This window comes from Diadema antillarum, unplaced genomic scaffold (genome assembly GCF_040938485.1).
Source record: "Diadema antillarum isolate AM-2024a unplaced genomic scaffold, OU_Dant_1.0 seq00000606_RagTag, whole genome shotgun sequence".
Lineage (NCBI taxonomy): Eukaryota > Metazoa > Echinodermata > Echinoidea > Diadematoida > Diadematidae > Diadema > Diadema antillarum.
The window spans coordinates 194,676-215,395 of NW_027271533.1; the positions used below are offsets into that span (position 1 = coordinate 194,676).

Here is a 20,720-nt window from a genome sequence, read left to right on the forward strand (position 1 = left end):
TCTGTTTCACTGTGGTTCTAAACTATTTGAAAAAAAAAAAGAACACAGCGTACTTTAAGCTCTTCATAAAATCCCACCATATTTCTACAGCACTTATAAATTCCAATGGTTGGGGTGAAAATTGGGAATTGGGAATGCCCGTTTCAATGTCATTTCAAATAAAAGAATGTCATTCCATTGTTGCCTGTGACTGCAGTATGACGGAATAAAGGCTGTGCGATAGGCGCGGCCCTTTCGCAATTTGCAAGGGTAGATATGTAAAAATACCCCATTGGGAAGAAATGAGGAAGTGACAAGAAGCGATCTTCAGCATAGACCATTTTTAGAAGAGATTCAAACCTGCAGGTCTATTCAAGTGGGATTCAGAAGAATTATCATGGCGAAATCAACGATAATCTTTGTGTTTTTGGCCATGGTAACAGCGACATTTGGTCAAGACAGTAAGTAAAAATGTCCTAGACTCTCACGGTTACATTTTACTTTTTTATGTGTGTGTGTGTGTGTGTGTGTGTGTGTGTGTGTGTTAGAACAACTAAGTCTTGTGGTTTAATGTTAGTTTACTTAAATCAATATTTAGCAGTACCCATCGTGCACCATAGCACCTCAGTCACCCTGTTATCATGGTATTTCACCATCATGAATATTCTGCATGAGTATCTGACACATCATTATGTATAGATTATGGCCTATTATCTGTTTGTCATACTGATTAGTCTTATGTCACAGTGCTGCCTAAAATGTTACAATGCTTCGATTTTTTTCCGACTGACTTGAATCATTTCTCCTCTTATGTACTGTTACAGCTCGTTATTCCGAAGTTTCGTTATTCCGAAGGCTCTTCAGTCCGAAGATTCGTTATTCCGAATTTCATTTTCGGATTAACAAATCTTCGGAATAACGAACCTTCGAAAGAACGCCACAAATGTTCGGATTAACGAACCCTTTTTCATTTTCGGATTAACGAACCTCTGGGTATAGGGAATTTGTGTGTTTCGGATTAACGAACCTTCGGAATAACGAACAGCACCCTTATATACAATACATTATGTTTGTAATAATTTGTGTCAGGAATTTTCCCTCTGTTTATGAACTCATGACTCCAATGTAAAGATGTAACTGCAAATTAAAGTTACAAAATCGAGTTCAAATAGATTCAACAGTAAGTACTGTATTTCGTTGGTTTCATGAAATGTAGAGATAAAAACTCTTGTTGTTTACAATTCTGGTCTCGCATGAACAATGGCATCATCTATATTTTCTTTAAAATACCATTTTTTGGCTAAATTTTCAGCACCTTTCATCACCTTTCACTCCTCTATGAGAGGGTGTCCATTCAAAATATACATCTATATCCTGCAATTGTAAACGTTTCAATTTCTCTAAAATTTCTACAACTAAAACACAATAGTAATAGATGACAATAATTTTCTAGCGCCTGTAATGCAGCAAGAGAATCGGTTAAAATAACCGAAATACTACGAAAAGTCTCTAACCATTCTATTGCCATCTGCCATCTATCTGCCATTGTGATTGCAACTAATTCTGCTCACATAATACATATTGAAGGTAATTTAAAAGCTGTACGTATGTCATACTGATCAACATAAAAAGCAGCACCAGTATTATAACTGTCTTGCCTTGATCCATTTGTGTATATTTTCAAATAACCTTTCCATCTTATTGATAATCTTTCATTTACATAATTTGTTTCCTGTATCTCCGTATCAATTCTTTTCATAATGTTATCAAATATAAAATATGATATTCTCGGAGGTACGTAATACCACTAGGATTCTTTTAATATACTACCATGAATTTGTTTAACCTTTATATTCAAAGAACATGCCCTCATAACAAGCGGGCCTTAACCGGTTTTCCAATTAAATCGATCGTAATACCAATATGGCTGTAATAGTTCTGTTGCAGAATGCCGTTTCCCTTCAAAAGACATTAAATAAAATCTATACTTACAACAAATATATACTTCTGCGAAATTGTCAAGGCATCTCTCCACACTCTACTTGTAAAACTTTAAGAGATGTCTTACCCATTGCACCAGTAATCATTTTCAAAGCGTGATATTGAAAACAATCAAGTTTACGTTTTGTGCTACCACTTGCAGCATCACGTAATTCACATGTATAATCTGAAAAGTGAGAGGAAAATCCGGGTTAAATACCCTCAGGAAGGATGAAAGGGACATTTGGTTCCTGGAGGGAAAGTCTTTGACTGGCTGAAAGGGTCACAGTAAGTAGGCAGGTCAAGTTTGAGTGCACACAGTCACTTTCTGTGTGTGGGGGTTGTCACGGTTGGCTGCACAAATTGTGGTGGTTGTCTAACTGTAAATATCAATTAGGGCCACTATTATGTGGGGGCTAGGGTGTTAACTCGCCTGGTTGTCAAGTAGAGCTCGCCGGATATTGCTCAGGTCGAGGCCATTATCCTGGGGGACAGTAGTATGCACCTCGATTTCCAGAGCTTCTCTGACTCGTCGTTGATACCAGTTGGGGACTTGCATGATGAGTCTGCTTTCATCCCATAGGATCCTGTGTTCACAGGTGTGGGCATGGTGGATTATAGCAGACTTGTCCCGTTCGTCCCGTCGGCCATGGGCCTGATATTGATTTAACCGGGTGGCAAAGGATCGGCCTGTCTCCCCGATGTAGACCTTACCACGTTCACAAGGAATGCGGTAGACTCCAGGAAGGTTCTTGGAGTGTCGTTTGTCTTTGTGTGTTGTGAGGAGAGATCGAAGTTTGGTTAAAGAACTGTGACGAACTTCAATGTCGGCTTCTCTCAGAATCCTCTGGATCTTGTAAGAGGCTGCTCCCATGTGTGGGAGGATCACTCTCGACTTCGGTGGAGTTCAACTATCGTTCCGCACAGGTGGGAGCTCTGTGGAAATTTTGTGTGGGGGTAGCTGTTGCGTTTCAACACCTGCTTGATGTGTTTCAATTCCCGGGGTAGGTGGGCTTTGTCGCTGACCTCGTAGGCTCGCTTAACCAAGGTCTTGTTGATGGCTGATATAAACGGTAGTTGAGATATCGGTCCGTGTGAGTAGGTTTACGGTAAATCTGATGGGAAAGGGATCCCTGTGCCGTCCTCGTGATCTTGTTGTCCAGAGAGGGGATAGCCCCTTGGTTCTCCATTTCCATGGTGATCTTGATGGATGGGTGTTGAGAGTTTTGGTGCTGAAGGAAGTTGTTGATTTCCTCAGCACCATGTTGCCAAACCACAAAGGTGTCATCCACGTATTTAAGCCACACTTTGGGTTGGAGCGTCGCTGTCTGTATTGTTCTCTTCAAAGTTTTCCATGAACAGATTTGCAACAAGAGGGGACAGTGGGGACCCCATCGCCTTCTGTCTGCTGGTAGAAAGTGTCTCTCCATCTGAAAGAGGTGGAATTGAGACATATCCCAAGCAAGTCATAGATCTCTGTTGGAGACAGTTTGGGTCTGTCTGGTAGAGTTCGATCAGAGTCAAGTCTCTTGAGGATGGTGGCGCACGCATCTTTAACTGACACACTTGTGAATAGTGACTCTACATCAAAGCTGACGAGGGGATCACTATTTGAGACTGTCATCTGACGGACTTGGTCGATGAATTGTTTGGAGTTCTTCACATGGTGTACAGTATAGTAACAGTTTGGCCAACAAGAAGCCAGGGCCGTACGTGGGAGAGCCCCTGGTCGAGACGATAGGTCTAAGTGGAATGTCCGGTTTGTGAATCTTTGGTTGCCAAAAGAGTATCGGGCACAAGCTTGATGAGCTACGTAATTTGCTGTACAGGGTTTGGGATAAAGCGTCTTTCCGTTGTAGCGGGAGGAGCTTGTCATTTACCCTTCGTTCTAAAGCTGGTGTAGGGTCTCTGCGGATTTTCCTCTCACTTAGTCATTCCATTGAGAACGGTGAGCAGATGCTTGTCGAAACGTCAGAATTGGGTAGGCTCTTTTCAGGGCCACACAGTTACCCTAGAAAGAATACGTGATGCACCGTGAAACCTCTTTTCTTTTTCTTTCTTTTTGTTTTGGTATCAATGGTTATTACTCAGATCTTGTTGAATGCACTTCGACTGGGTAAACCGTGCATTATAAAGTACATCCAGGGGCTGGTCATGTAATCCGAAAAAAAAAATATATATATATATCTGGTGCTACTTCAGGGTTTCATCGGCTGACAAGTTAAAATAAAAAGGCTTCAGGCTTTATGGTGCCATTACAACCAGCTAAGAAAGATGAAATACCTTTATTTCATTAAAAAACTAGAAATGTCGCTATGGCGACTGGTATGCCTCCGCCATAATGCATGGTTTTCCAAATAGGTCTAAAGCACAATGTCTTGACAATGTGTGATGACAGTTTCACATAACTGGCAAAATATTAAAATGACAGGTTTGTCACACATGCATTGAATATTCGCTTTCCTTGAACTAGGTTTATTTGGATTAATGGCTATACTGTCTAATAAGATTGCAGGTATCTGGGGATTTGTACCCAACTGTTGACCCTTTTATAAGTTTAAAGCAGAAGTAAGATTTAACACTTTCACTTGACCTTTGACCTTTTGGCCTTTGACTTTTGACAAGAAACTTCCCAGAGAATCTGTATTGGGTAATAAATGCATACACTAAGTTTCAAGAAAAAATCCTGCTGGCATTGCATAGATAAGAGGGAAATAATGGCATTTTGATGAGTGGACCTTGACCTTTGACCCATGGCCTTTGACTAATGACCCCTAAATTGATCACTGCCCGTCAGTGCATGCATATATACTAAGTTCCATGAAGATACCTTGAAATATCTGTGAGATATGGAGAAAAAAAGTGAAATTTTTACATTTTCACTTGACCTTTGACCCTTGACCTTTGACCTCGTGACCCAAAACTCTCTCTGGGGAATCTTTATTTGATAGTTCATGTATACACCAAGTTTCAAGAAAATACCTCCAGGCATTGCAGAGATATAGGGGAAATAGTATAATTCTGAGCATTTGACCTTGACCTTTTGACCTTTAACCTCGAGCGTGTGCACCCAAAAGTTGATAGGCACAACTTCACCCACTCATACATATACATGCCAAGTTTCATTAGGATACCTCTCACAGTTTTTTTTTTAGATACGCTGTCCACAAAATTGATTACGGACGGACGGACGGACGGAAGGACGGACGGACGGACGGACGGACGGACGGACGGACGGACAACCCGAAAACATAGTGCCTCCGGCGACACTTCGTGGCGGAGGCATAAAAAGGGAGCGTGCATGCGGTGCTCCCCCCTCCCGATCCGCCACCGCATCCACCTCTCGCTCTGCCATAATAATGAGTGTTGTTATGGGTGAAGAAACAGCTTGAATAACCATTATAACAAAGCTTTAGACCGTGAAGTTCATAGAGAAAAACACATTTTTCGTGGGTGTAGACACGTACTACATAAAGGTGAGAGTTTACTTCAGTCAGTCACAGTTGGAACGCACAGGTTCGTTCATTTATTGAAGACATCAATACCAGCTGGACTCGTGTACTTGTGACAAACACGAACTTGTGTTGAACCAAAACTTGTGGAACACACCAACTTGTGTACTTGTGTGCTTGCATACTGCTGTCGAACCCGAACTTGTGGTTCGCTATAAAAAGAGAAAAGAAATAATAAATGCTTAGTTATCACTACCTTGAGCAGCTTGTCAAGTGTAATTATTTCTGTGTCTTCCAAATATACTTCACACTTATAATAATCGAAACACCTTCCGATTTGTGCAACTAACATAAACAACAGTAACAACCTTACACTGTTAACCCAAATGCATGCAATCATATGCAGTGCACTAAATATGCAAGTGTTCGGTGTTCAGTCCTAAACATTAACACATCAATGTCTTGTAAAGACATATTCTGACTCAATATTTGATGTATGGTACATGTACTGCATTTCTCAGTGTCCAATACACTGCACCATGAGATAATAATATTGTTCTAAATGACCCGACTCTATCATACTTTGTTTACTTTGATCATTCAAACAAAGTGTACATTATCAAGTGACCTTTATCTCTATCACTCACATAATTCAAATGATGCAATTGCATCCCTACAACACTATCCAGAAATGCAGCCTGCCTTTCTTACAATAAAATAAATCCAAGATCATCTTTCCCTTTAAACCCTTGAATGTCTTTCCTTTTGACACCTCAACACCCATATGATACACCAAAAAAGAAACTAACCCTTCACAAACATTGAATAAGTTAGCCCTCTAACTGCAGTAATGTATGGGATTGTATTGACCGTATGGTATACGTACATATACGTGTGTAAATCTAACAGTATACAGCTCTGTGAAATTAACAAAATTGAATCCCTTTATCTGATTCTCATTCCTATATAACCATGACACAATATTCTTCTGAATATGGAGTCTTACATTATTCCTAAATAAAACATACACAGTGTTGTAAGCTTCAATCATACACTCACACTTCCAACATTTCTCTTCCCTGCCTGCTAAGCAGGAATCATGTACGATAATCAATACATACAGCATACCGTACTGTTCTACGTGTAATCACTTTCTATACGAACACCGTATCGAATCATTATGTCAACCTAAATTCTGAACTCAATTACAAGCTAACGACATAATACATATCACTACATAAATGATTAAACAAAGCTACAGCAATCAAATATTCATCTGTTTTCCATCATAATTTCTCTTACCAAACTGTTTAGGTTCCTAAAGTAAATCAATCACAGATCCAAACTCATTCTGTTTTGATCGTGTCTTGCATCTTGGCCCATATCTTTTGCGTGGCTATCATGTAGTACGCATACAGCATACTAGTACGTAAAGCAAAACCAGTGCGCAAGCAACCGAAGGAATGCGCACTTGACGGTGTATCCAAGGTAACGATCTGCACCTTAAAGGGGGTGTAACAGTCTAAATTGTTCCAATCAAATATTTCTTGAATAAATCAATACTGCCGCTACATACCGGCCCCCAATGAGCAACCTACAGGATGGTCATTTAACCTCAATCTTTAGGCGGCAGAAATTCTTCCTATTCACATACAAACCGTTCAACAGCAAATGCATGTACTTAATGCAAATAACTACAGTTTAAAATAACTGTCAAATTGGCTTACTCGCGCTTACATCTCAAAGGCCATTGCTTAACCTTTGAATAAACAAACATCAAACATTCGATTCAACTCTTAAGCTAGAGTATCAAGTCTGATGACTGCAATTAAGTCATCCACTTATATCACTACGTTTCAGCGGCTTCGAGCAGACAGAGCTTTGCTATTGGCCTCTTGAAGAATCTTGTTCCAACCCTCACTTGAGCCTGTCGAACATGTCCATCTTTTCCTGGGTACACTTCAACCACTTTACCCAAAGGCCACTGTCCGCGAGGTGTGATTTCATCCGCTACCAAGACCAAATCATTGACAGCTAGGTTCCGTCTTGGGGCATTCCACTTCTGCCTTTCTTGCAGCAGAAGTAAATATTCCCTCTGCCACCTCTTCCAAAAGACAGAAGCGAGATATTGCACTTGTCTCCATCTGCGTCTGCCATATGCGTCCTTCTGATCAAACACACCTGGAGGGAGACTAGAGCCTTTTCGCATGATCAACAAGTGGTTTGGTGTCAAAGGTTCGTCATCGTTCGGGTCAAGATTCAACTGAGTGAGTGGCCGAGCATTCAAGATTGACTCTACTTCAGCCATGAGCGTGGACAGAACTTCATCATTGACAATTTGCTGTCCTAGTAAGCAGGTAAGTATCTTGCGAACAGACCTCACCATCCGTTCCCAGGCTCCGCCCATATGACTAGCTGTGGGAGTATTGAAGTTCCAGTCAATGCCTTGCTCAGCGAGGAAGTTAGTCACACGCGTTTGGCTCAAACTTTCCAGGTTCTCACGAAGTTCTCGTTCCGCACCTCTAAAGTTGCTCCCATTGTCACTGATGATTTTGGATGGCTTACCTCGCCTGCTGATGAACCTTCTCAGTGCGTTTATGAACGAGTCTGTGTCCAAAGTGTTTGCTACTTCTAGGTGGACCGCTCTGCAGTTCAGACAGGTAAACAGGCACCCGTAACGTTTGACCCGGCTACGACCTTGCTTCACCATGATTGGTCCAAAGTAATCAATTCCCACATAAGAGAAAGGTGGTTTGTCTGGGGTTACCCTGCTACTCGGAAGATCTGCCATGAATTGTTCCATCTTCTTGGCATTTCTTCGCTTGCACGAGAAACACTTGCCTATCACCTTTCGCACGGTTGCCCCTCCTTTCAACACCCAATACTTCTCTCTGAGGGCTGTCCAGGTCATCCCGGCCCCCGAATGACCTACTAGGTGATGGTGATGAACGATCAAGAGCTTCGTCACATGGTGATCAGAGGGCAAAATGATGGGATGTTTCGTCTCATCATCCAGTGGTGCGTTCTCTAGTCTTCCGCCAACTCGAATGATGCCATCCACCAGAATTGGGTTCAGCTTGGACATGACTGTACCGCTCATCTGCTTTCCTTCGAGGATAGCGCTGAATTCATCGCGTTGAACCAGAGTCACGATTGCTTTCTCTGCTTGTTTCAATTCGTCGGCAGATAGAGTGGGCTTCTTCAGATCATCCGTGGATTCCCCCTTAGCCTTGACTTGGAGAAGCTTCTTGAAACGAAGAAGCCACGCTGTGGATTTCCTCAACTGATTCCACGAAGAGTACCTATGCAAGAGGTCGCTGACTTGAGCTCTGATTGCTGTCGCATATACTGGTACTGCTTTCTTCACTTCAGTGTCTCCTCTTAACTCCAAGACTTCTGGCTGAATGGGCCAGTCATCGTCTCTCCACAGAAAATCTGGTCCTTTGAGCCAACGCTGGTTCTGGAGTAGTTCCTGTGCCTTCAGGCCACGCGATCCATCGTCACTTGGGTTAGACCCTGAGTCTACGTATCTCCACTGAGACACCTCTGAGGCATCATGGATCCTTGCCACACGATTGGCTACAAACGTCTTGAATCTCTTGCTTTCACTGCGGATATACTGAAGGACAGACGTTGAGTCAGTCCAAAAGACGCTGTCTTTGACTTGGATGTCAAGTTCTGACTTGATGAAATGATCCATGGACACGGCCAACACTGCTGCCATTAACTCCAATCTGGGGATGGATACCACTTTCACTGGAGCAAGTCGGGACTTCCCCATAACAAAGGCACAATGTATCCGTCCTGTTCTGTCAGTCAGGCGTAGGTATGCAACGAACGCATATCCAACTTCGGAGGCATCACAGAAGTGATGCACTTCAGCTGACACGACTTCGAAACCATTCGGTTTGAAACATCTCTCTATCTTCAAGTCAGTCAACATGGAAATGTCTTCCATCCATCTGCGCCATTCTCTCTCATCCTCGGCTCCAACAGGCTCGTCCCAGCCTAATCCTACTCTACACAACCTTTGAAGGAGAATCTTGGCTGGCAGCACGAAGGGAGCAACGAACCCAAGGGGGTCATAGAGGGAACTGGCTATCGACAGAATTCCCCGTCGCGTTGCAGGCTTCTCACGGAGATGCACCTTGAAGCCGAAACAGTCTGTTTCAACGTCCCAAAGGATTCCTAGAGTGCGTTCTGCAGGAAGCTCGTCGATATCTAGGCTCGACACCGATGCTGCCCTCTCTTCCTCAGGTATAGAACCTAAGACGTCGCGGTCATTGCTCAACCATTTCGTGAGCCGAAATCCACCACGACTGAGCAGGTCACGAATGTCTTCTACTTGAGTCACTGCTTCAGCTCGATTCTTAACAGACTTAAGACAATCGTCCACATAGAAGTTCCTTTTCACTGTGTTGATCACTTCTTCATTGAAGTGTCCGCGATTATCCTCAGCAGTCTTCCGTAGAGCAAAACTGGCACAACTAGGTGAAGACGTGGCGCCGAATAGGTGTACAGTCATGCAGTATTCGGCTGGTTCCTGAGCCAAGTCACCGTCCTTCCACCAAAGGAATCTCATGGCGTTTCTGTCCCTGGGCAGAACCTTCACTTGGTGGAACATAGACTGAATATCGGCGACTATGGCAACTTGTTCCTGACGAAACCTCGTAAGCACGCCGACTACATTGTTGGTAAGGTCCGGCCCTTGGAGCAATTGTTCATTGAGTGAAGTTCCTCCATATCTCGCCGCACAATCGAACACAACGCGGACTTTGTCTTTCTTACGAGGATGAACTACAGCGTGGTGTGGGAGATACCAAACTGGCTCATTTGAAGCTTCTTCTTGGGTGGCGCTCTCAGCTGATACATCCGACGGTATGTACTCGACTTCCTTTGCATACCCTTTGGCTATGTAGTCGCTGACTGTCTCTACGTACTTGTCACGTAGGGCTTCGTTCCTTTCCAACCTCTTCTTCAAATACCCAAGTCGCGCCTCGGCCAAACGACGATTGTTTGGCAGGACAGGTGGAAAACTGCGCCACGGTAGAGCGACTTGATAGTGACCATCGACCATCACTGCAGATTCCTTCATCACCTTCAGTGCTCGAAGATCTTCAACCGAATCTCCAACATTGTCCTGATTGAGATACCCGCCAAAGTCCACCCTCCAGAACTGCTTCAACTGTTGTTCGAGGGAGTCGTCTTCAAGGCGAGTAAAATTCGCATGGAAACTTGTCGTGGATTGTCGCTTCCCGGACACGGGACCCATAAGCGTCCATCCTAGTGGAGTTCGAACTGCATAGGGTTCTTTCGGATTGCCGACTCTCTGTTCCAAATTCCAGAACGCTTCTGGGGTGTCTGCTCCCACTAGTAGCTCCACTTCTCCTTGGTCCATGGAAGGAAAGGTGATGTCATTTAAATGTGACCATTCCTTTACATCTGCTGAGTGGGGGAAACATTCGTCGGCGACTGGAAGACTGTCTACAGTCCAAACATTGTCCAGTGTCAAGGTTTCCTGGCCCATAACTCCTTGGACTGACATGGAAACTTCAAGGCCGCGTTTGCTTGCTCCTGTCTGGTCCACCGTAGACAGCTTGAAGCTTCTTTCCGTCCCAGTGAGACCTAGCTTGTCGACAAGACCCTTCGTGCACAGCGAAACGTCGCTGCCTTCATCTAACAAGGCCCAGGTTGTAGTTTGTCTCCCATTTCCTCCAACCTTTACGGGTACGACTCTCAGACAGATCTTGCCTCTTGAGGAATGAGCGGTGAATGACCGACCCAACCTTTCATCTCCTTGACTACCACTTGAAGAGCTTGGGTTATCTTGCTTTACCCCTTGTTGGTTTTCTTGCCTTGTACTGTCCTCTCGGTTCTCTTGCCGAGGAGAATTCCGACTAGGATTGTATGTTGTGTGCAGGAGAGCATGATGCTTCTTACCACAGTCGGTTACTTCACAGCGAGCTTTGGAAAGACAGCCTACAGCCAAATGAAAGGGTCGTAGGCAATTGAAGCACAGTCTCGCTTTCCTAGCTACGTCTCGTCTGTCGTCTACCCCTTTCTTCTTGAAGGATTCACAGGACGTGAGATTGTGCTTTCCTTGACAGCAAGGACATTTCCTTTCAGGACGATCTCGACTGCCTTGGACGGGACGTGGTGTGTTTTCATCGACCCTCTGAGTTGCAAACGCTGTCCCTCTGGGTCGTGTTTCTTTCTTCATCGACTTGTCAGTCTTAGGAATCGCTTTCCCGATGTTTCGTCCAAAGATGTTGCTGGCCAACTGGGCGGATTCTTCTACAAACGTTGTCATCAAGTCGAAGTTGGGCACAACACATCTCACCATCATGGCATGTGCTCTCCTCGCCCATTCTGCTTGAAGGTGAACGGGTAACAGACGTTGAATCTTGAGTAGTGTCTCAGAGCCGTTTGCATCAGCAAGATATCCCATCTGGGCTAGAACCATACCACAACGCTTCATATCTCGCGCAAGATCCCACAGTCCTGCATGGTCGTTCTGCTTGACTCGTGAACGTTTCAGGATCTTATCCAAGTGAGCATTCGCCACCACGTGCGGTTGTCCAAACTGCTCTCTCAAAATCCTCTTCGCTTCAGCATAACCCTCACGTGGTTCCATGAGAACACAGTTCTCGATGCTGTTGCGGGCCTTACCCGAGCAGTACTGGATGAGATAAGTGAGTCTGGTCCTGTCATCCAGCACCTTCTGTTCCACATTAACCTCAAAGCTGTTAATGAAGCTGCGATACACAGTCGGATTGCCATCAAAGGTAACCAAATCTGGCTTTGGCAAGCTAAAGGCAACATTAATGGCATGAAATATTGGATTCATGTTAGAATTATACACATCACTGCTTCTCACACAATCATCTACAGCAACGTTAGGTGCATGAGACAAATCATGAGATGACATACGAACTTCACCATATTCAACTGGGCTACTTGGCGTGGTACAATTACGTTCTACCGGGTCAGATGTGACACCATTACCCTTTGCTCCTGACCACACTCGAGCATCAGGATTTAACACTGAGGACTTCACTTCATCCTTCTTTTCATTAACTTCATACTGTGGCTTACCAACAACATCATGAACTTCACATGCTAGTACACGTGTTTCAATTTCTGCGTTTTCAATTTCATGTTCTAGCTCAAGATTTGCAAGTTTTTCATTCAATCTCAACTGTTCTCTTGTTAGTTCTTGTTTCCTTTTCAGTTGTTCCTTTCTTGCTTTCGCTAGCTCCAACTTGATTCTGGCCTCACGCAGTCGGGAAGCCGCTGCGGTCCTTCCGCTATCTCTAGATGATGTGGACCTGTTGCTTCGTTGTGATGCTGATGATAGCGTGGTTGACCTGTCGTCATCCGAATCGTCAGGGTTACGTCTTGGTACGCTCGGGATAGCTTGCTCCGGTAGAATACCACCAATCTGGGCATTTCCCACCAATCCTGAGGTAGCTCTTTCCTGGGGAGGATCACTGACGACCGGTTGTTCATCAGCAACGTCACTAGATGGGCTGGGACTATCATGCAGTGGACCTTCCATTTTGGATCCAGTTTGCGAACTGTATGTAGACACGTACTACATAAAGGTGAGAGTTTACTTCAGTCAGTCACAGTTGGAACGCACAGGTTCGTTCATTTATTGAAGACATCAATACCAGCTGGACTCGTGTACTTGTGACAAACACGAACTTGTGTTGAACCAAAACTTGTGGAACACACCAACTTGTGTACTTGTGTGCTTGCATACTGCTGTCGAACCCGAACTTGTGGTTCGCTATAAAAAGAGAAAAGAAATAATAAATGCTTAGTTATCACTACCTTGAGCAGCTTGTCAAGTGTAATTATTTCTGTGTCTTCCAAATATACTTCACACTTATAATAATCGAAACACCTTCCGATTTGTGCAACTAACATAAACAACAGTAACAACCTTACACTGTTAACCCAAATGCATGCAATCATATGCAGTGCACTAAATATGCAAGTGTTCGGTGTTCAGTCCTAAACATTAACACATCAATGTCTTGTAAAGACATATTCTGACTCAATATTTGATGTATGGTACATGTACTGCATTTCTCAGTGTCCAATACACTGCACCATGAGATAATAATATTGTTCTAAATGACCCGACTCTATCATACTTTGTTTACTTTGATCATTCAAACAAAGTGTACATTATCAAGTGACCTTTATCTCTATCACTCACATAATTCAAATGATGCAATTGCATCCCTACAACACTATCCAGAAATGCAGCCTGCCTTTCTTACAATAAAATAAATCCAAGATCATCTTTCCCTTTAAACCCTTGAATGTCTTTCCTTTTGACACCTCAACACCCATATGATACACCAAAAAAGAAACTAACCCTTCACAAACATTGAATAAGTTAGCCCTCTAACTGCAGTAATGTATGGGATTGTATTGACCGTATGGTATACGTACATATACGTGTGTAAATCTAACAGTATACAGCTCTGTGAAATTAACAAAATTGAATCCCTTTATCTGATTCTCATTCCTATATAACCATGACACAATATTCTTCTGAATATGGAGTCTTACATTATTCCTAAATAAAACATACACAGTGTTGTAAGCTTCAATCATACACTCACACTTCCAACATTTCTCTTCCCTGCCTGCTAAGCAGGAATCATGTACGATAATCAATACCTACAGCATACCGTACTGTTCTACGTGTAATCACTTTCTATACGAACACCGTATCGAATCATTATGTCAACCTAAATTCTGAACTCAATTACAAGCTAACGACATAATACATATCACTACATAAATGATTAAACAAAGCTACAGCAATCAAATATTCATCTGTTTTCCATCATAATTTCTCTTACCAAACTGTTTAGGTTCCTAAAGTAAATCAATCACAGATCCAAACTCATTCTGTTTTGATCGTGTCTTGCATCTTGGCCCATATCTTTTGCGTGGCTATCATGTAGTACGCATACAGCATACTAGTACGTAAAGCAAAACCAGTGCGCAAGCAACCGAAGGAATGCGCACTTGACGGTGTATCCAAGGTAACGATCTGCACCTTAAAGGGGGTGTAACAGTCTAAATTGTTCCAATCAAATATTTCTTGAATAAATCAATACTGCCGCTACAGTGGGTGTTAATATAGGGAGTCACAAGATAACAGGCGTGTTCGCTTAATCCTTTTTTTTTATAATCCAGTACAGCTTTACTGGTAAGTAGGAAATATGCAATCATAGTATTTTGATTGCTAATAAAATGTGAGGTCACATGAACTTACATTGATTACTTAATAATCAAGAATTATGTTGTTTTGTTATAATATCTCGAAGATAAATCGATCCTATAGGAAGAGCGGCTTGTGCCGAAAGGGTGGGTTGGGTGGTGGCGCGTCGCGTTAATGGGAACACCACCCTTCGTCCAAAGCCCCCCCCCCCCCCGGTTTTGCCGAAAGGGTGCGTTGGGAGCGTTGGATCGCGTCACGTTGACTGGAACCCCACCCTTCATCCAAAGCCCCCCCCCCCCCCCCCCGGTTTTGCCGAAAGGGTGCGTTGGTACTTTTTCTCTTTTTCTCATGTAACCATATAAAGCCCAAGCTATTTTGATGTTATTGTTTGATGTTTCATCGTCACATTTGGCACATGGGTAGAGCAACTCATAGTCTACATGACCGCATACTTGATTTTTTTCATGGTGACTCATAGAGGGCGCTATTAACCAAAATATAGAAATACATAGGAAATATGCTAAAAACATGATTTTTCATATTTGCCACAAATGATCTGCAAGTCAAAGCTCATTATTTTTTATGGTTGAAATTTCTCAAGGTCACTACATGGGGGCGCTATTCATAACAACATAAAGAAACACATTATGAGACCTGTGATGTATTGTTAGGGATAGGTACATGCATAGTTTCCATATTTCATATTCCAATGATATCGGAATTCTAAGTTTGCAGATTGATAATGTGATAAACAAATGTGACCCGCTACAACAAAATGATCCTAAAGTCGGGAGCGGTCGATTATTTGAAAATTGCATGACATAATTCCCTAATCGTTCTGCTTTAAATTGATATATAACACATCTTATAAAAATAATCGGCTGCGGAGATATCGATGTTTAAAAGAGAGCATGTCGAGACGTCTAGGAAATCACTGTTTCGAGAAAAGCGCCCTAAAAGTTTTCCTTTCGACGCAATCGCGATAAAGGGACACGCAAGTCAGTTTTCAGCTCCGGACAATAGAAGGTAATTAAGCCCTAGCAACCCCCGAAAAGTTCGTTCAAGCACAGGGTCGGCGGTCTCCTCACCGACCAATCAGTGACCAGGATGTGAGAAACGGCTGAGCATAGAGCACCCCACCTGCACGCACCAGTCAACTGGGCAGTGTGCGAGCTTCACGCTTCGGTTAGCAACAAGCAGCAAACTGACCAATGAGATCACTCTGGTCGTTGTTAGGGGCGGAGCCTATCTGTGGCGCTCAATCCAAATTTTCAAACCAGTTTCTGCTTCGTTGAAACGCCAAAAAACATGGCTCAGAGAAACGCTATATTTTGGTCTTTCCTTTCATCATTTTGCTTCAAAATTTCGACAGATCATAGAAGACATGTCAGACTCCAATAATATGTCAAAATCAGAAAATCGTAAGTTCTGAACAATTTTAATGCTCTGACTTCAAACTCGATTTTCACGGCTTCGACCGTGCGCGACTTTAGGACCTTTTTGTTGTAGCGGGTCACAAATGATATTAGAGGTATAACTTGGGTGGAGGAATCAAAATGACACAAAATAGAATGGCAATTTTTGGAAAATACTGTTATTGTCAAGTATCTCTATTATAGCTACTGTTTTATGGCATTGTCACAGAAAAACAAAGGAAATAATAGGAAAAACATTTTAAACATATTACTTTACATTTTGCTCCTTCAGCAAATTTCAGCCAAGAAACGCCCATTTTGTACATCATAATATGGTTAATTGGAATTGGAACAGAAAGATATGCAAAATCTGACTGACATGTTTGTCAGTTCTATTGTTGCCATGGCAACCAGCAATATCAAATAAAGCTAAATTATATATCAAAATGATCGGAATAAGATTTTTGGAAAAGTCACGAAATTTGGTTAAAACTGGATTAAGGGCGAAGGAGAGGCGAATGAAAATCTGGTAGGGGGCACAATGTGCCCCCCCCCCCTTGGGCTTTATAGGGTTAAAAGACGAGTTTTGAATTCATATTTAACCAACTGATATTAAACAACAAATATCAATTAGACCAAACAGTAACTGGACGAAATGATGACTAGACCAACTGGTATATATTAGACCAACTGATATTAAACAGTCTATTAGACCAACTGGCTGTAGACCAAGTTGTAATACAGTGTAAACCGATCCGGACGATAGCCTCTTTGAAATGGTTGTTTGAAGGTTAAATATTAATTCAAAACCCGAGAAAAGGAGTTGATAAACACAGCCATTGATAGATAAAAGTCATTTTCTTTATCTACAATTTATTCCCATGTTATGCATTCTTACTTCCTATGTTTTATGTTTTAACTACAAAATTTTGCCAAGTAATAGGCCTATTATCACACATGCATCTTAGTGAAAGTTAGAATAACCAATAGATTTTTTTTTCTGATTTATGCAGGTAAGTATTGTTTTGCGATAACGTAACGCCCACAAATACCTTGTTTGCCAGTTTTGATAGATATCATAGGGTAGTGCTATAATCCGACCCCCGCAGCGTATATCCGACCACCACAGACTAGGGCTGTTCCAGTGACGACGTTTCGGCAAGCGTTTTCTCGCCGTTCTCAAGGGAATGTTTCCTTGAGAACGCCGAGAACATGCTTGCCAAAACGTCAGGATTAGGTAGACCCTTTCAGGGCCACTCACATACCCCTGAAAGAATACGTGGTGCACCGTGAAGCCTCCTACCATCCTAATGAGAAACCTCTAATGACATATGAAAGAGCGTGTAATTCCATGAGAAGTCCAACGTTTATTTGCTGAAAATTGGTTTTGAAATGGCTGAAATATCCAAAAGAGAGCGATCCTAATTAAAGTGGGACACACCTTCAATTACGATCGCTTTGTTTTAACTCGGTTTTTGGATGTCTCAGCCATGCCACAACCCATTTTCATCAATAAGCTTTGAATTCATCTTAGAATAGTATGCTTTGTACTATATCATAAAATTTTTTTTTATCATGCAAAAAGTTAAAAGCCCAATTCTCATCTCCACCAATACTGCACCATTCCTTTAAAGATTTCGGCCTGCTCAAGTAAATTTCTATCTTCCCTTATCTTCCCTATCTTCCCTATCTTCCCTTCTCCGTCTATCATGGATTAAGAAGTATTTTTCTGGGGAACAAATGTCATGGAAGATTTTGTTTCAATATTGGACCCAGAAAATTGACGGAACGCCTTTGTGTTGGAAATTTAATTGCAAGAAAAATGATATATTATTAAGAATGTGCAGAAGGAGAAAAATACCTGAGTTTTACATTGACCTTTTTCTGTTCATGGTCTGAGTTAAAGTACATAGATATGTTTAATGTTAATGATATAAAGAAAGAAGTTGTTTGGAATAACAGTCATATTAGATATGATAATGAAATGTTGTGTTTCCAGAGTTGGGTAAAGGAAATGTTATCACAGTGAAACAGATTATAGAAGATGGGGAGTGGAAAGACGTTACATCCATAAATGAAACCTTCCGAAACAGGCAGCTGCTCGCCTCATTTGAATTGTCTAAGGCTGCGTTTATCAACACCTTTTTCTCGGCAGAAACAGGTTATCCAAACAGCTTTCAAGGAATTTTTACGAGTTGACAAACGCAAAGCTGTTTTGAAAGCCCTTTAGGAAAGCCTTTTACGAAAGGGTGCGTTTATCAACTCTCCTTTCTCGGCAGAAACAGGTTATCCAAACAGCTTTTCAGGAATTTTCACGAGTTGATAAACGCAAAGCAGTTTTGAAAGCCCTTTAGGAAAGTCTTTTCGAAAGCCCAAAATTTGTGACGATCCAAACAGGTTTCCTAAATAGGTTATCAGAAACCTGTTTGTAAAAGCCTTTCTAAGGCTGCGTTTATCAACTCCTTTTCTCGGCAGAAACCGGTTATCCAAACAGCTTTCAAGGAATTTTTACGAGTTGATAAACGCAAAGCTGTTTTGAAAGCCCTTTAGGAAAGCCTTTTACGAAAGGGTGCGTTTATCAACTCTCCTTTTTCGGCAGAAACAGGTTATCCAAACAGCTTTCAAGGAATTTTCACGAGTTGATAAACGCAAAGCTGTTTTGAAAGCCCTTTAGGAAAGCCTTTTCGAAAGCCCGAAATTTGTGACGATCCAAACAGGTTTCCTAAACAGGTTATCAGAAACCTGTTTGCGAACGCCTTTCGAAGTTGATAAACGCAAAGCTGTTTTGAAAGCCCTTTAGGTCGCCCTACTGCGGTTACGCAACCATGCGTTTCAAGTTTCTGAAAAGACGCGCGCCACGTAAAGTACACACTCGCTGTGTGTAATGCACGCACATGCTTGGAACAAGGAGGTGTTTCTTTCACCAACAAGGTTTGAGAAATAGAGTAACAACAGTCTCATTCCCTTTGATCCCATGTCTCATGCTGCCACTCAGAAATATTTGAAGTATGTGCTAAACTGGAGCTGCCTCACAGATAGGAAGACAATTGATTCATGTGCCATTGTATCATGACTCGTCACTCTCAAAGGAAGATATGTCTTTATGATGGTAATTGCTTTTCGCCGTCCCTTCTTAGAAAACAAGCGGCACATTAATAGTACAGGCAGTCAGGGCTTTGGAAAGGGCTCTCGAAAGGGCTATGGAAAGGGCTATCGAAAGGGCTATCGAAAGTTGATAAACGCAGCCGACGAAAACAAGCGGCACATTAATAGTTCAGGGAGTGGACAGGGCTTTTGAAAGGGCTATGGAAAGGGCTATCGAAAGGGCTATCGAAAGGGCTTTCGAAAGTCGTTTAAACTGGGGGAAAGTTGATAAACGCAGCCTAAGTTGATAAACGCAAGGCTGTTTTGAAAGCCCTTTAGGTCGCCCTACTGCGGTTACGCAACCATGCGTTTCCGGTTTCTGAAAAGACGCGCGCCACGTAAAGTGCACACGAGTACGTGTACACAGGTGTATACAGCTGTGTGTAATGCACGCATACGCTTGGAACAAGGAGGTGTTTCTTTCACCAACAAGGTTTAAGAAATAGAGTAACAACAGTCTCATTCCCTTTGATCCCATGTCTCATGCCGCCACTCAGAAATATTTGAAGTACATGTATGTGCTAAACTGGAGCTGCCTCACAGATAGGCCAGACAATTGATTCATGTGGCATTGTATCATGACTCGTCACTCTCAAAGGAAGATAATTATGTCTTTATGATGGTAATTGCTTTTCGCCGTCCCTTCTTAGAAAACAAGCGGCACATTAATAGTACAGGCAGTCAGGGCTTTAGGGCTCTCGAAAGGGCTATGGAAAGGGCTTTCGAAAGTCAGGGCCATCGAAAGGGCTATCGAAAGCCGTTTAAACAGGGTAAAGTTGATAAACGCAGCCGACGAAAACAAGCGGCACATTAATAGTACAGGGGAGTGGACAGGGCTTTCGAAAGGACTATCGAAAGGGCTTTCGAAAGTCGTTTAAACAGGGGAAGTTGATAAACACACCCTAAGTTAAAAAAAGGATTCCCCAGATTTTGGTTAGACAAGTTACGTAATAACATATAGACTCCTGCACTGCTGCACACAGAAGAATCTGATGCTATTGAGTTGTCAACAGGTGATAAAATCAGTGTACAGAAAACGTCAGCCAAACATTATTATAGATTATTTTTGCATAATCATGTTTATATATACCTCTTGCAAGGTTATTTGAATTTACCCTGTGATTTTGATTGGAAAAATGTATTGCAATATAAGTTTCATCAGATTAATGATAACAGAATAAAACAATCTAATTTCAAGCTTTTTCATCGAATACTGCCCAGTAAAGACAATTTGTTTAAATGGGAAATTTTGAATGATAATTTGTGTACTACATGTAATTGTAAAGGAACCACTTGTCAGTTTTTGCTGAAATGCAAAAAAAAAAAATCAAAATATATTTGAAAGTGGTTTCGGTTTTAATGCGAAATATTTTTGATCTTGTCAAAGATATCAATGAAAAAGTCATTATTCTCGGATATGATATAGGTAGCAAAAAGATGAAATTAGTAAACCTTTTTTTGAATTAGGCCCAATTCATTGTCTACAGAAATTATGACAGAGAA

At 42.1% G+C, this 20,720-nt stretch overlaps 2 protein-coding genes across 2 annotated transcripts; both read right to left on the reverse strand.

The window, feature by feature from the left end:
* Positions 1-2,383: 2,383 nt before the first annotated feature.
* LOC139735913 (uncharacterized) lies at positions 2,384-2,833 on the reverse strand. The gene has a single exon (XM_071646668.1). The coding sequence runs from the start codon at positions 2,831-2,833 to the stop codon at positions 2,384-2,386; it is 450 nt and encodes a 149-aa protein (XP_071502769.1).
* A 4,427-nt stretch (positions 2,834-7,260) lies between these two features.
* On the reverse strand, positions 7,261-12,969 carry LOC139735914 (uncharacterized). The gene has a single exon (XM_071646669.1). It carries the CDS (start codon positions 12,967-12,969, stop codon positions 7,261-7,263), a length of 5,709 nt encoding a protein of 1,902 aa, XP_071502770.1.
* Positions 12,970-20,720: the final 7,751 nt, after the last annotated feature.

Excerpts from the sequence above, each read along its gene's own strand:
- LOC139735913 (XM_071646668.1), bottom strand. The coding sequence starts at position 2,833 with ATGGGAGCAGCCTCTTACAAGATCCAGAGGATTCTGAGAGAAGCCGAC.
- LOC139735914 (XM_071646669.1), bottom strand. The coding sequence starts at position 12,969 with ATGGAAGGTCCACTGCATGATAGTCCCAGCCCATCTAGTGACGTTGCT.